We start from the raw sequence: 16,557 nt of genomic DNA, 5'->3' as shown, positions 1-16,557 counted from the left end.
GTTGGCTTTTAGCTGCAATCCTCACATTTCAGCCTCCTGAGTAGCTAGGATTACAGGTGTGAGCAACCAGTGCCTATAATTTAAATACTTTTTTTTCTCTTTTCTCTTCCCTCCCTTCCCTCTTTCCTTCCTTCTTTCCTTCCTTCCTTTTCTTTCTTTCCAAGATGGGACTCAAACTCAGTATCTGATGCTTCTTTTCATTCATTGGCTGGAACTCTAGAACTATAACTACGCCTCCAACTCCTAAAATACTTTTTTTGTTGGTTGTGGGGTTTGAACTCAAAACCTGAGCTCTATCCCCGAGCTTTTTTGCTGAAGGCTAGTTTTCTACCTCTTTGAGTCACAGCTCCACTTACAGTTTTCTGGTGGTTAGCTGGAGTAAGAGTCTCACACTTTCCTGTTCCAGCCCACTTGCAACCTCTATTCTCAGATCTCAGCCTCTTTAGTAGCTAGGATTACAAGTGTGAGCCACCAGTGCCCGGATCTAAAATACTCTTAATAAAGAAACATTACTTATAAAAGATTTCAAGTAATAAACTTTACTAATGCAAAAAACAATCTCCTTTCCAATCCATGAAAAACATACAAAAATTTATGAAAATGTCAAACACTTTGAACAAAGGAAAACACAAATACCTATATAAACATTACAATTACATACTCTAAACCCAAGAGAACAGAGATGATCACATTGTAAACCAAATCACTCTTTGAGCAGTATAAATAATAAAACCAAACCTAATTTTTAGATGTAAAAATAAATCCAGTAAGAAAGCTAACTTAAGTTTCATGGAAAACAGACCATACAATTTTTAAAAAGTATTTATGGAGTTTAAGTTTTAAGGAACATCATCTCAGTCGTGATTTTTATGTTAGGAAGTTTTGTGTTGACTTATGAAACTAAAAGCTGATTTGATCTTTTGCTACGTAGCTGAGAAGTAAAACTAGTAAGGAGGGAAGACAACATTCATGGGACTAATATAACTTTAACCTGATCCTAAAGTCAAAAGCAAAAATTTAAGACAAATTAGCCTAGACTGTAACTCTATTTAATTTAGAATATAAAAGATTATCATGATTATCATGATTAAGATTTGACTAAAGTTGGGCAAAAGTTTTTATATTTGTCTACCTCAGAGGTAATACTGCTCACAGATATACTTGGTTTAGTGTGAGAAAAGATGTGGCTTCAGGAACCAATCAATCAGTAGAGTCAGTTTTTTATCACTGTCAGAAACCACTGTTTTGAGTGTGAAGATGTTTGGGATATCATTATTTAATAAAAGGTTGAGAATCTCGCTATGAAGCAAGCATCCTTTAGAAAAATGCAAACTGCTCATGCTTCTAGAAGGCTATTATCTCATTATATATCACAGACACAAAAACATGAACATATTTACATGTATGTAATGGGCCCAAATCAGTTAGCTTTCCCTGGAAAACAACTGATTAAGAAAACATTAATATATACTACAGATCAAATAGCAAAGCCCGCAAGGAAAGGCACCATTCCAGTAGCAGAGTATTATTGCTTTCTCTTAGCATTTCTCAAATGTAGAATAATGATTAGTAGTTTACAGATAGACATATTCTCATTTGTGTTGCACAAACTATGTTGTCCATTCTGGTCTTGAACTCATGGGCTCAAGTGGTCCTCCGTGTTCAGGCTACTGATTGCCTGTGTGCTACCACTGGAGGTAAATGCCAGATGTTTCAACTCCAAAATATCTGCTAGGCAGAAGCCAGGCTCCCTAAAACTCCTATCTCTAAAGTTTGTGGAAAGGGCTCATCTCTTTGTCAATAGTAATACCTCTGAAAAAGAGAACACCACTTTAGTTAATGGAAATTTTCTCTATGTGTCACACTATGTAATCTTAGGTAGAAAAATAAGCAAGTTGATTGCAAGCTATTTGAGGCTTTTTATCTTTACTAACTACAGATATAAAAACCATGCAGATTAACTATAACATCATCAGGAGGAATTTTACTAGTCTTCTATGACATAAAGACAAATGTAAACCAGTAACGCAGCTCGTGACATAATATCATTATGGTTTTTTGTTTTGTTTGCTTGGGTTTAGAGACAGGGTCTCACTATGTAACTCAGGCTGCCCTCAGACTCACTGTGTAGCATAGGCGGACCTCAAATTCATGTTCTTCCTGTCTCTTGAGTGCTGGGATTACAGACATGCGCTACCATATCTGGCTAAGGACATATTTTTCCAGCAGTGGCCTGTGGGTCTAGCAGGAGAAATGACAGTCCTGAAGTAGATCTTGGTAAATCTGCTTGACTATATTCTTCAGATAGCTGTCTTCTAATGGCACTTTAGACATAATAGTAGCAATTTCATCATGTCTGGAAAGAATAAAAAGTTATTTAATTTTCTGGAGCCTTATGTTAGTCTCCATTCAGTTTTAAACATGTTCTTGGACACCATCTCTCAGTTTCCTAGGAAGTACAAATGGCATTTCTAGAAATAAGCAGTCTAGTTGAAATGGGCCTCAATACAATCTGTATGTAATTGAGAGCCACCTTGACCCAGTTGTTCTTTTTAGCTATAAGATTCTTTTAGTGCTTATTGATGGATTTAAAACTGGTACCTTTCAAACATCTCCCAGTCTGTCAGCAATGTATCTAAAATGTCATAATACTAATGATAGAAAAGTAGGAATGAGATGTTTATAGATCTAAGTATTGTGAATGTACAACTTTCAAAGTGCATATTCTGCCCTTTTTTTTTTGGGGGGGGGGTCCAGTCATGGGGCCTGAACTCTGGGCCTGGGCTCTGTCCCTCAGCTCTTCAGCTCAAGGCTAGCACTCTACCACTTGAGCCACAGCACCACTTCTGGCTTTTTTCTTTTTGCTTATGTGGTGCTGAGGAATCGAACCCAGGGCCTCAGGCATGCAAGGCAAGTGCTCTACCACTGAGCCACCTTCCCAGCCCCCATATTCTGCTTTTAAAAACATACAAAATTGTTTACACATGTTCTGAGCTGAGCTTAGGGAGGACTTTTTTCCTTTGTTTTAGGAAGATTCAAAAAGTGAAGCCAGCATAAAAATCAGACCAACGTCTGCCAGTATCCACTGGAGACAAGGACTGAATTTTCAGGGGTGAGAAACCACGCACCCAAAGCCTGAGAGATCATTTGGTACATGATGCAGTCTGTATACCTATATTGATACTTTGGTGTGATCTGTGCGTGGTTATAAATACCCAAATGGCCCTAGGCAGAAAAAAGGTTCCCTGACACTGCAACAGATCAAATTCTGCAAATGAAGCCCTAAAAAAGTGGCACTTTAGATCTTACTCTCCACTTGCTGATCACTGAGTAATTTTTCAATGGAAATAACAAAAGAATAAGTAGCTGGAGTCTGACCCTAGGTAAGTTACTCACCCAATGTTTCCAAGGTGATTTTGAACGGTGAAAGGTAATGGAACCAAAGGATAATATGCTGAGACTGACAAAGTTAACTCAAACTTTGCAAATGCTACAGAGCTGGAGAACAAAAGCTTCAATCTGCAATATAAAAGCAGATGTAAACAGGAGCACACTTTGGTTATGCATAGGCATTGTAAACATCTCTATTTCTTATCAAATGGGACATAAATGGAAAAAGATATTCTAATGGTTGAGTTTTTATTGTTGTCAAAGTTCTTCAATAATTGCATATTAGTATGAGTTGAAATATATCCCCTCCAAATTATATGAGGTGCTAACCCCTAGTATCTCAGAATTGACTTCTATGAGGAAAATAGTCACTGAAAATTTAATTAAGATGAGGATCAAGCACAAGGCAATCCCAGTACTGCCCTCCCATAAAAGATAGAAAAATGAGGTTCTGTTGGAGTAGGGTAGGGCTTCATTCTGACTGGAGTTATAAAACGGAAACAGACATAACTTATGAAAGAATACCATAGGAACATGAAAGACATCATGTGCATTTACAAGACAAGGAATACTGAGTCTTGCCAGTATACTACCAGGAGAGAGGGGATTCTGGTTGCATTCCTTAGAAACCAACCTCACTTGGGCTGGGAATGTGGCATAGTGGTAGCATGCCTAGCATGCATGAAGCCCTGGGTTTGATTCCTCAGCACCACATACACAGAAAGGGCTGGAAGTGGCGCTGTGGCTCAAGTGGTAGAGTGCGAGCCTTGAGCACAGAGAGGCTCAGAGACAGTGCTCACATCCTGAGTTTAAGCCCCAGGATTGGCCAAAAAAAAAAAGAAAGAAAGAAAGAAACCAACCTCACTCACACCCTGACCTCAGATTTCTTGCCTCCAGAACTGTGAGACAACAAATTTCTTCTGCTTAAGCTTCCCAGGAAACTAATATACTTACTCAGAATGCTTCACATCTATGTACATTAGGTTGTAATTTGGTCCCCATCTCTTTAAAAATTCAATCTCCTCCCCAAGGAGTCGGCAATGGTTCACAACCAGTGAAAGTTCATGAAGCATCTAAGAATAGACCAAAATAATGAAAAAATTATGAAAGCATTTCAATGTTTAATAGCCCAGTTATAACATCAAAAGTTTAAACATGAGGCTGGGAAGGTGGCTCAGTGGTAAGAGCTTGCCTTGCATGCCTGAGGCCCTGGGTTCGACTCCTCAGCACCACATAAGCAAAAGAAAAAAGCCGGAAGTGGCGCTGTGGCTCAAGTGGTAGAGCGCTAGCGTTGAGCTGAAGAGCTGAGGGACAGTGCCCAGGCCCAGAGTTCAGGCCCCACGACCGGACCCCCCCCCCCAAAAAAAAAAAGTTTAAACAACTAATATTTCAGGACATTATTTTATGTGTAGAATTTCAGTTTTGCTTATAGGGAAACATACCATCCAATTTCCTTTAAATATGCCTATCAGATTTTACCTTGGGTATTTGATGCTGGGTTATGCATTTCTTCTTCCAGGATTCTTGTTCCTCAATATACTGAAAAATGAGCTTATGAACTAAAAGGGAGGAAGGGGGAGCTTTATCCTCTGGATAAAAAAAAAAAAAAATCAAAACCAGGTTATTAGTATTTATATGTCTTATATAAGGTAAGAATACTATGCCACATAAGCAAGAAATGCCTCAAAGTACTTAAGTTCTCCTTGAGTTTTGTTTTCAAAAGTAAGTAGAATATTGTAAATATAAGGTGCTCCTAGAAAACCTGAAGCCTAAACATGCAGAACTGCATTTGGTTAAAAGGGAGGGTTTAAAAGTAACATAAATCTGAGTTCAAAATCCTGGTTGTCGGGGCTGGGAAGGTGGCTCAGTGGTAGAGCACTTGCCTTGCATGCTCAAGGCCCTGGGTTCGATTCCTCAGCACCACATAAGAAAAAAGCCGGAAGTGGTGCTGTGGCTCAAGTGGTAGAGTGCTAGCCTTAAGCTCAAGAGCTGAGGGACAGCGCCCAGGCCCAGAGTTTAGGCCCCACGACCGGACCCAAAAAAAAAAAAAAAAAATCCTGGTTGTCATTATGCCAAAATTGATTCAAAGCAAAACACTTAATTTTTTGATCTTCTATTTATGTAACTCTTAAAGTAAGACCTACCTCATAGGATTGATACAAACAGTACACATGCCTGATATAGACCAAGCAGTCATAATAGTAATTTTCAAACATGAAAACACATTATTATTCACTGCTTGGGATCTGGTAATTAATTAATTAATTAATTAATTTTGTCCATCATGCCTGAACTCTGGGCCTGGGTGCTGTCCCTCTACCACTTGAGCCACAGCACCACTTCTGGCTTTTTCTGCTTATGTGGTGCTGAGGAATCAAACCCAGGGCTTCAGGTATGCAAGGCAAGCACTCTACCACTGTACAACCTTCCCAGCCCTGGTAATAATTTTTAAAAGTAATTTCTTTAAAAATCTACCCAGTAAGCCAGGCTTGGTGGCTCCTGCCTGTTATCCTAGTATATTTGTTTGTTTTGTTGGTCCTAGGGCATAAACTCATGGCCTGGGTGCTGAGGTAGTTTTATGCCTAAATCACATTTTACCATTATTTGTTTATATTTAATTTAGTATGTGAGCACTGAATGTTTTACTAGCAGTGGGTGCTCACCATGCAACTATGAAGAAAGTGTGGAGACTCAGAAGGTCAGGACAGGCTCCCAAGCACTTGCAACTGATGTTACTGTCTTCGATTTTAACAATTATACATATTTGATATTTCAGAGAAGTTTTTAGTATTTCTCTGTCCACTTTTTATAAGCTTTAAAATGATTTTTGTCTGCCTTGAGATTTACATAAAGAAAAAGCACCTCTCTTCACCTGAAAGCTCTGAAGACTAGAGACATACTTTCCACATTTAACAAGGGTGTTGCATCCACAGTTGGTAGCATCAGTTGTTGAGCTAACAAGAAAATCAATTATTGCATTTGATATGGATGGATTTTAAAAGAACATAATGTTCCATATTCAAAGGATAATTAACATTTGCCACCATAATGTTCTTTTTTATGTAAAAGGAGCAAGAACTTGGAGACATTAACATGCAAAAGTCTTTTACATTAGCTCATGTATTTGAGAAAGAGCAGCTATCTTTTTATATATTTTTTGACAAATCATATTGTAATTCTTTTGTACAAAAAAGAAGTACTTGTATTCTAGAAGAAATATGAAATGCTTAATTTATAAGCGGGCTGGAGATTTTTTCCAATATTGTTTTCTTTGAAAATGAAAGTGGATCATCTACTTTAGTTTTGGGGTCTGGGAACTTTTTGAAAATTTTAATTTGTGGACCAATGTTTTGTGAAAGCTAAGGATGGGCAGGGGTAAAACAGGGCTTGAATCTCTCACTTTGCATAGACCAGCACATTTCCCTCTGCAAACCCGAGAACGTCTGCACCACAAACTCTAGTTTGCTTTGGCCCCTGTAACCTCAGGACTTGGCTTGAATATGAAAGATAGACAGCTGGTATGTTTTCATTGCATAAATATTGTCAGCCAGAAAACACTTGGTGTCAGGTAATGCTTATTTTTTTAGCTTTGTTTTATATTTATTTTTCATTTAGTTTTTATTGGGAATGATTTTCAAAAGAATTCTCAGTTCTGCTTAGGTGTTTTTTGGGGAATCCTCTTTTCCATAGTGTAATTCCATTTAAGAGGTTGTCTGAAAGTCTTTCATCCATAGGAAGATTTTAATATCTGAAAACAGTCAAATTAATACAAACCTCCTATAGCCTGCTGTTATGACAAAAGCACAGAAAGGACCACTTTGAAATCATGTGACATTGGTCATTTCAATTTTTGTACCTGGAACAGCACCCTGGCCCTGTACTTATTTTAAATTCTGTTAATGTATTGACTTCATTGTAAATATTTTTGAGGGTACCCTTGTATTTTGCTTTTGACTTGGTTCTGTGATGCGGATGTCAACAACTTCCCTAAAAAGCACCAGTATATTAAGTTCTAAAATCAAGATCCCAGTATGTGTTATTCATCTTTAATTCTGTTTTCAGTCTTTATGTGTACAGCAGTATTTTTAATAAGGAATTACAGAGATAAAAAAAAATTCAGTATGTGAAAAGAATTTCTCCAAAGTAATGTATACTCATAAATAATTACTAACAAATATTTAGAAGCTTAAAGGTTTTGAGCTTACCATCTAACAGAGACTGAAAATCGACCTCAACAATCTTCCTGTTGGCCTGGTCCAGGAAAGGAATACCAGCTAAGAAGAACCAGAAAAGAACAGTTACTTGTGGTTACTATTTCTCCATCTTTTAGACTTCTCTTTCAGGTAGGTGAAGTTTTTCCTAAGCAGTTGAAGGTTTATCCTTGACCCATATTATTCTCTGTTTACTGTGATAGCTCCCAAGATTGTTCAGCTACATTTGTTTGGTAGGCCTTTGAAAGACATTAAAGGAATTTAAACACAGCTTTATTTGTTAAGGTCCCTTTCTTTTTGAGCCTAACTTCTATTTAAAAGTAATCCTTTCCAGGAATTATATAAGGAAGTTGGGTGCCAGTTGTTTATTCCCATAATCCTAGCTACTTAGGAGACTGAGAACTGAGGATCACAGTGCAAAGCCAGCCCAGTCCTTCAGTTCAAGCCTTAGAATTTGCACAAAAACTAAAACATAAATAAAATGCTCATTCCAGACCCTGTGTTATCTCCTGTCCTCCAAATTCAGACTTTTTTCCTCTTTGTTAAATGCTTTAAGCATTTTCAGTGTTAGGTTCTGCAAGTACTACAATGAGAAAACAGCCATGATCAAAACACCTTCTCAAGAAGTCTTACAATCTAGGAGGACATGCAGATAATCACAAGAATAAATCCACAGAACGACATATCATGGTAAATGATATTAAGGAAAACTGCAGAGAGCAGTGACAAGGTAACAGGAGGGCATGTGGAATGTGCCGCGAGGGTATATAAAAGAAACAGGAGACACCATGCCACGTGTGTCTCTGTGATTGAGTGGTGTGTCCTGTCTCCTGGCTCATCTCTACTCATCCATTGGAGCTGAATTGGCTTGTTGGTATTGTTTTTGCTATTTCTTTCCTCTTTAGCAAGTTTCCTAGCTGTGTTATATGTATTTGTATGCTGCAACTGGCGGCCTGCAGCCTGTTAACTGTAATAGTAAAAACTCCAATATTGTATATTTTAAAATGTGGCTTCTGGGATGATTCACCTTACAACAATATGTAGTCTTGATGGAACTATTCTCGCCTGAGTGATGCCGATTTTCAGTCTATTAAAAGTGTATTTCTTTCCCATTACTTTTGCTAAAAAAAAAAAAAAAGTGGCTTCCTCTTGAGGGAGCCAGATAAGGTAGAAGGCATCTGTACTCCCAGTACTCAGAGGTAAAGACGGGGATGAGAGTTCAAGGCCAGCCTAGGCTACACAGGAAGACAGTATTTCAAGAATGAAAAAAAAAAAAGTCGTGAGCCCAGTGCAGTGGCTCATGCCTCTAATCCCAGCTACTCAGGAGGCAGAGATCTGAGGATTGAGGTTCAAAAGCCAGCCTGGGCAGGAAAGCCTGTGAGACTCTTATCTCCAATAAACCACTAGAAAACAGGAAGTGGCGCTGTGGCTCAAGCAGTAGAGGGCTCACCTTGAGCTGAAGAGTGCAAGGACAGCACCCAAGTAGCTTCAAGCCTCACAACCAACAAAAAAAAAAAAGTCTTGCCAGACATGTGGCTCATGACTAATCTTAGCTTCATGGAAGGCTGAGAATGGGAGGACTGTGGTTCAAGGACAGCCTAGGCAAAAGAAAGGGTCATGAATCACTTCATGTTAACCAAAAAAGTTGGGCATGATGGTACACACCTGTCATCCCAGCTATTTGGGAAGTGATATAGGAGGATCAAAGGCTGCACAAAAAGTGAGAACCCTATTTGAAAAATAACAAAAGCAAAAAGGACTGAGGGTACAGCCCAAGTGACAGAGTGCCTGTCTAGCAAACACAAGGCACTAAGCTCAGATGCTAGTGCTGCCACAGAAAGAGAGAAAGAAGAGGAAGAGAAAGAAAGAGTGTGTGTGAACAGAGCAGAAAAAAGGAAAGAAAGCCAAGTGCCTGAATCCTAGCAATTTAGGAATCTGATCATCTCAGTTTGAAGCTAGCCTAGAGAAGACAAATCCCAGAAACGCTCATTTCCAATCAACCAGCAAAAAGCGAGAAATGGCTCAAGTTGCAGAGCATCAGCCACATATTCAAGAAAACCAAGCAAGACCAAGAGACACAGCATTTGCATCCTAGTACCTTGTAGTAAGATAGAATGACTGAACATGAAAGACCATGACCATTTTAAAGAAATGAAAGAAATCCATTGTAGTCGATGTACAAAGGATGCAGAGAAAGGTGGTATAAGATGAGGCAGAAGGGCTGGGAACATGGCTTAGTGGTAGAGTGCTTGCCTAGCATGCTTCATACATGCTAGGTTCCATTCCTTTGTATTGCATAACAGAAAAAGCTAGAAGTGGCGCCATGGCTCAAGTGGTAGAGTGGTAGCCTTGAGCAAAGGAAGCTTAGGGACAATGCCAGGCCCTGAGTTCAAGCCCCAGGACTGGAAGGACAAAAAAGAGAGAGAGATGAGGCAGAAAAAAGAAAAATTCAATTTATACCAGACTTCATAGGCTGTATAAGGTATTTCTTAACATAGCCTAAGAGAAGTACATATATGATTTAACAATTGCTTAGCTGCAGAATGAAGACTGAATTGGAAAGGAAAAGGAGATCTGAAAGCCCAACCAGAGAAGTAGTGCAACCTCTGGGTTAGAGGTTACAATGGACAGGGTCTTGCTATGAACCAGGCCAGCCTTGAATTTGACATGTACACCAGATGTGCCTCAAACTATTTATTCTTCAGCCTAAGCCTCCTGCGTGCTGGGACTACAGGCAGCTGCCACCATAATCAGGTGTTTTATTCTTCATCTAAAAAAATTCTTTTCTGCTAGGGTATTACTAGGTGGTAGAGCATGTACTCAGCATGCATAAGGCCCAAACCTGGCAAAACCCCACTCCATACAATCTATTACCACTAAAATGCTAATGCTTCTAAGTTTTTCAACAGTATTTTTATTATGCTTTCATTAGTTAGTACTGTAGTCAAATAAAGATCTGTATTTTTAGGGAGTTAAAATTTTTTTTCCTATAGACTTTTTTTACTTTTGCTACTTACCTACAGATTCTCCAAAGGTGATGCTGAGTTGTATGGTGTCATAAACAAAGGTGAATACAGCTTGAGTGTCATTCCACTCAATAATATTCCACTCAGATAAACTAGAGAGAAGAAGAAAAAAAGCAATTTTTCCCTCCCAGTACTGGGGATCAAGCCAAGTGTTTCATACATGCTTAGATGAGCTCTACTGTTCAGCTCAGAGAGAGGAAAGGGGAAATTTCTAACAGCACTCAAACAATACCAATAGCAGTTACTGGCTTTTACCCACTGACTTAGGAGATGGCATTTCAATTCAAATACTGTGAATATACAATCTTTTTAAATCTTTTAAAAGAAATAAAAACTAGGCCAGGTACCTATAGCTCATATCTGTAATCCTAGCTATTCAGAAGGCTGAGGTTTGGGAATCACAGTTTGAAGCCAGCCTGGGCAGAAAAGTCCATGTGAGTCTTATCACCAGTAAACCACCACAAAACAAGAAGTGGCTCTGTGTAGAACGCTAGACTGGAGCAAAAAAGCTCAGGGACAGTGCCCAGGCCCTGAGTTCAAGTCTCACGACCAACCAAAAAAAAAACTCACTGACATCAGTAGCTCATGCCTGAAATCCTAGCTACTCAGGAGGCTGAGATCTGAGGATCACGATTCAAAGCCAGCCCGGAAAAGAAAGTCTTTGAGACTTTTATCTCCAATAAACTACCAGAAATGGCACTATGGCTCAAGTGGTAGAGCACTCGCCTTGAACTGAAGAGCTGAGGGACAGCGCCCAAGCCCAGACAGAGTTCAAGCCCACGACCGACCAAAAAAAAAAAAAAAAAGGAAGAATTATTCAAACTTGAGCTGGGAAGGTGGCTGCATGGTACAGTGCTTGACTTGCATGCATGAGGCTCTGGGTTTGATTCCTCAGCACCACTTAAGCAGAAAAAGACGGAAGTGGTGCTGTGGCTCAAGTGGTAGCATTAGAGCTAAGGGACAACACCCAGGCCCACAGTTCAAGCCCCACAACCAACAAAAACAAAAAAACAAAATAAACGAGTGATATGTCAGAATTAAAAGTACATGCAACAAAAACTGTTGATTTTGTTGTTTTTAGCAGGCTGTTGCTGTAATAACTTATGCTGGTCTCAAGTTCATAATCCTCCCACCTGAGCATCCTGACTGAAGGAATGACAGGCCTGCACACCACATCAGGCGTGAAAGTGCTCTGTATCTTAACACCTTTCCAGAGCTCTCCCACCTGTGTATTTTCACCTTAGTTTTCAGTACACTGACATATTTTTTTAAACATGCTTGATTCACTTTCTTATTCTTGTATAAAATTCTATGTTGTAGCCACAGCTGGAGCCTGGGTCCTCTGCACGGAGACTCTGGTGTGGTTTTTCAAAAAATGTCAGTGAATTCCTGTTGCGGAGATTTGGTGAACACAGTCTCTTTCCAGAGGTCAGGGGTCAGGTAACTGTAGGTCCTGGAGATGGCCTTAAAGGTGGCCTTGGAGAAGTTGCCCCTGGCTGAGGTGTAGTAGTCATTAACACCAGCCATCATCCACAGCTTCTTGGGGGACTGGAGCTGGAACGATCTCAGTGACTCACTCGGGGGCGGGGATGAGGTGCACCAACAGAGAACCACAGCAGCTTGACACCTTGCACAGGACAGTGTGGGGCTTGCCAATCTTGTTCCCCCGATAGTCTCCCCGCACAGGAACAACAGAGAGCTTGGCTAAGATGGCAAGTGGCAACCTCCTTGGAGCACTTAACCAGACCGACATGGCCAATGGCAACAGATGCCTTGCACCTAGTGCGCTGGTCGGTTCAGCTCGGTCTGCTTCTCCACGAACATAATCTTCAACACCTCATCCTTTAAAGACTCCTCGATGGGCATGGAGAAAAGACCGATCTCCAAAGACTTCATCTTCATGTCCTTAACCACATAGCCCAGTTTGGTGGCAGGGATCCATTCCTTGTTTTCAACCTTGCCTCCACAAGCCTAGCAGCCAAAACCTGGACTCTGGAAGTGGCTACTGAAGCCTCCTCAGAAGCTGCAGGGCCTCCCAAGCCTGCCCTAATCCCTTCACCTCTCACCCCCACCTTTCCTTGCATCCGCCATTTGGTGTTTTCCCAAAGAAGCCACTGACTCTGTTGTTATTGATGGTACCAGGGTTGTACTCAGGTTTACATATTACTCAGCTAGTGCTATATCTCTTGAGCTGTGCTTTCAGTCTAGCTTTTTGCTGGTTAGAGATGGAGTCTTCTGCCTGGTCTGGCTTTCAACTGTGATCATATGGATTTCAACTTCCTTGAGTAGCTAAGATTACAAGATTGAGCCACTAGCAGTAGCTGCACTGGCTTTTTTTTAAATAAGGAATTTAATAAATTATTAGAATATAAACATTCTATAGCAATGACTCTTTAAGGCTGCACTGTACTCTAGGTTAGGTTAAAAGCCAGTACAAAGCCAGGCACCGATGGCTCATGCATGAATCCTAGCTACTCAGGAAGCTGAGTTCTGAGGATCACAGTTCAAGCCAGCCTCGGCAGGAAAGTCCGTGAAACTCTTATTTCCAATAAACCACTAGAAAACCGGAAGTGGCACTGCGGCTCAAGTGGTAGAGCGCTCGCCTTGAGCTGAAGAGCACAGGGACAGCGCCCAAGCCCAGATTTCAAGCCCCACGACCAACAATAACAACAAAAAAAAGCCAGTACAAAACTGGGTGCCACGGGGCTGGGAACATGGCCTAGTGTTAGAGTGTTTACCTAGCATGCACGAAGCCCTGGGTTCAATTCCTCAGTACCACAAAAAACAGAAAAAGCTGGAAGTGGTGCTATGGCTCAAGTGGTAGAGTGCTAGCCTTGAGCAAATGAAGCTCAGCGACATTGCCCAGGCCTTGAGTTCCAGCCCTAGGGCTGGCAAAAAACAAAAACAAACGAACAAAAACTGGGTGCCACTCCTAGGCATCTACCCTGAGCAACAGGAACCAGGATACAAGGACACATGCACCTCCATGTTCATTGCAGCACTGTTCACAATAGCCAAGATATGGAAACAACCAGATGCCTCACTACAGATGAATGGATCCATAAACTGTGGTACCCATATACAATGGAATATTATGCAGCCATTAGAAAGGACAAAATAATGACAATCACAGGGAAATAGATGGAACTAGAAAAAAATCATTTTGAGAGAGGTAAGACAAGAACAAAGAGACAAATAATACATGAATGTTAAATCCAAAATGCAATGAGATACAACAAAATAAACAGGACTGGAGAAACAAAAGACCTCCAACTCATCCTGTTGTATCATTACTAAATGACCCCATGTTGTTGACCACATATATGGGTGTGTGTGGGCGTGTGTGTGTGTGGGCGTGTGTGTGTGTGTGCGTGTATGTGTATGTGTGTGTGTGTGTGTGCGCGCACGCGCGCGCATGCACATATCTAAGGGAAGCTAGGAGGAAGACACAGAATCAGAGGGAAACAGGAAAACATACAACAGAGGGGCCCATCAGCTGCACTGGACATTGGTGAAAACAAACTAAGCCACTCAAGAGCAGCGATGGGGGGGAGGGAATGAGAGGGAAAGAGGGAACAGCTAACACTAAGCAAAAGGAAGGAAATGTGTATATCATCTAATGTATATATCATCTGATGTGGAAGAAATAGTTGTATTGTCAAAGCTCGTAGAATTCATAAACTTTATAGACCACAATAATGACAATTTGCCTCATGAGGGTTAGAATATGTTTGTACTTTAACTAAGTATCACTATCTCACAATACTGTGAAATTTATAATCACTTAATCACAATAAAAAATTATTTTAAAATAACAAAACTGGGTACCAGTGGATCACACCTGTAATTGTAGCTACTTAGGAGGCTGAAATCTAAAGATGCAAGCTACTTGTTGAAAATGTTGTGAGAAAAGCTTAACAGGATAGAGTGGAGTATAGAAAGGGTGTGGTGGATACAGTATATGCACATGTGGAGATGTTACAATAGAACCCGCTCTACCACTTATGAATGCTAATATTAAAAGAAAAGCCATTGCCGGGCGCTGGTGGCTCACGCCTGTAATCCTAGCTACTCAGGAGGCTGAGATCTGAGGATCGCGGTTCAAAGCCAGCCCGGGCAAGAAAGACCGTGAGACTCCTATCTCCAATAAAACCACCAGAAAACCGGAAGTGGCGCTGTAGCTCAAGTGGTAGAGCGCTCGCCTTGAGCTGAAGAGCTGAGGGACAACGCCCAGGCCCAGAGTTCAAGCCCCACGACCGACAAAAAAAAAAAAAAAAAAAAAAGAAAAGCCATTGCAGCCAGGAATTGGTGGCTCATGCCTGCAATCCTAGCTACTCAGAAGGCTGAGATCTGAGGATCGCAGTTCAAAGCCAGCCCAGGCAGGAATGTCTGTGGGACTCTCCAATAACTACTCTGAAAACCCTAAGTGGTGCTGTGGCTCAAGTGGTAGAGTACTAGCCTTGAGCTGAAGAGCTGAGGGACAGTGCTCAGGCCCAGAATTCAGGCCCCCTGCACTGGTGGCTCACACCTGTAATCCTAGCTACTCAGGAGGCTGAGATTTGAGGATTGCAGTTCAAAGCCAGCCCGGGCAGGAAAGACCATTAGACTCTTATCTCTAATAAACCACCAGAAAACTGGAAGTGGCACTGTAGTTCAAGTGGTAGAGTCCTAGCCTTGAGCTGAAGAGCTGAGGGACAGTGCCCAGGTCCAGAGTTCAAGCCCCATGACCGACCAAAAAAAAAAAAAAAAAAGCCATTGCAAGTACTGGGTGTGAGGGTACATACTTGTCCATCTTCTTGGGAGGCTGAGTGGGGAGGACTTCTTGAGCCCAGGAACTCAAGGTCAATGTAGGCAATTCAGTGACTGTCTCAAAATAAAACCAAACCCCACAGTACCTCCAGGAAAGCTATAATAATACATTAAAAACACATCAACTTCTACAGTAGACTCATACAACCATTAAGGGACAATATAAAACATAAACTAATGACTTGCTTTTTCTTACCTCAACTGATCCAGTAGTTCTTCAGTTCTATTTATTTGCTTTTGCATAAAGTCTATTTGGGCAAGGGTCTGCTTTTTCTGTACCTCTACTTCTAATACCTTTCTGCAAATAAAATCAGGTATTCATAGAAAGATTAGGTATCTGTTAGAGAAAATGGTTAAGAAAATGGTTTATTGTAAGAAGGTACATGCTAGATTCCCAGAGTAAGATAATAATGTAGGAATTTTAGAAGCCTTAATGTAAAAGTGGTTCTACTTCATAAAAGTATAAATCACTGTCTCCCAAATTAGGGTCTATGAAGATATCTTTTGGGGGTCCATGGTTTTTAAAATAATTATATTGAGCTGGGCATTGGTGGCTCATGCTTGTAATCCTAGCTATTCAGGAGGCTGAGATCTGAGGATCATGGTTCAAAACTAGCCCAGTTAGTAAAAAGTCCATGCAACTCTTATCTCTAATTAACCACCAGAAAACTGGAAGTGAAGCTGTGGCTCAAAATGGTAGAGCACTAGACTTGAACAAAAGAACTCAGAGACAGTGCCCAGGTTGTGAGTTCAAGCCCCACAACTGACAAAAAAATAATAATAAAATAATATTAACAAAAATTACTTTTTCCATTTTTTCTAATAAAAATACAAGCATAATGAAGGTCACAAGGATGCCAGCTCAAAGGTGAGACATGTCCTAAGTTCCTTCTGCATTTAAACAGAACTTGTGCTTTATGCCTAACCATTTTGCTAGCAACTTAATTTCAGCTGGATATTATCACCTGTTATATTGTCAACTGGGATTTTACTGGTTTTGCATAATTTATCATTTCTTTTAGTCTTCCAGTTGAATATGATTCAGAAGGCTAAGAAATATATGCGTCATCTCATACTTACTGAATTACAATATAAAATAATTTAACACTTTTTTTTCTTTG

At 40.4% G+C, this 16,557-nt stretch overlaps 1 protein-coding gene and 1 pseudogene across 3 annotated transcripts in view; both read right to left on the bottom strand.

The window, feature by feature from the left end:
• Nucleotides 1-541: 541 nt before the first annotated feature.
• Nucleotides 542-16,557, bottom strand: part of Knl1 (kinetochore scaffold 1) — a 59,402-nt gene continuing 43,386 nt past the window's right edge. For all 3 annotated transcript variants that reach the window (XM_070005804.1, XM_070005806.1, XM_070005805.1), the window contains exons 20-26: nt 15,633-15,734; nt 10,619-10,719; nt 7,596-7,664; nt 4,870-4,979; nt 4,345-4,463; nt 3,397-3,519; nt 542-2,356 (exon numbers count right to left, since the gene is read on the bottom strand). In XM_070005804.1, the coding sequence (XP_069861905.1) occupies nt 2,242-2,356; nt 3,397-3,519; nt 4,345-4,463; nt 4,870-4,979; nt 7,596-7,664; nt 10,619-10,719; nt 15,633-15,734 (739 nt within the window). In that variant the 3' untranslated portion in view covers nt 542-2,241. The remainder of the gene's footprint in view (nt 2,357-3,396; nt 3,520-4,344; nt 4,464-4,869; nt 4,980-7,595; nt 7,665-10,618; nt 10,720-15,632; nt 15,735-16,557) is intronic.
• LOC138816141 (small ribosomal subunit protein uS5 pseudogene) lies at nt 11,937-12,711 on the bottom strand (annotated as a pseudogene).

The sequence above is a fragment of the Dipodomys merriami genome, unplaced genomic scaffold, assembly GCF_024711535.1.
Source record: "Dipodomys merriami isolate MVZ:Mamm:240054 unplaced genomic scaffold, mDipMer1.0.p SCAF_69, whole genome shotgun sequence".
NCBI classification, from domain to species: domain Eukaryota; kingdom Metazoa; phylum Chordata; class Mammalia; order Rodentia; family Heteromyidae; genus Dipodomys; species Dipodomys merriami.
This window is presented reverse-complemented; position numbering and strand designations above follow the sequence as displayed.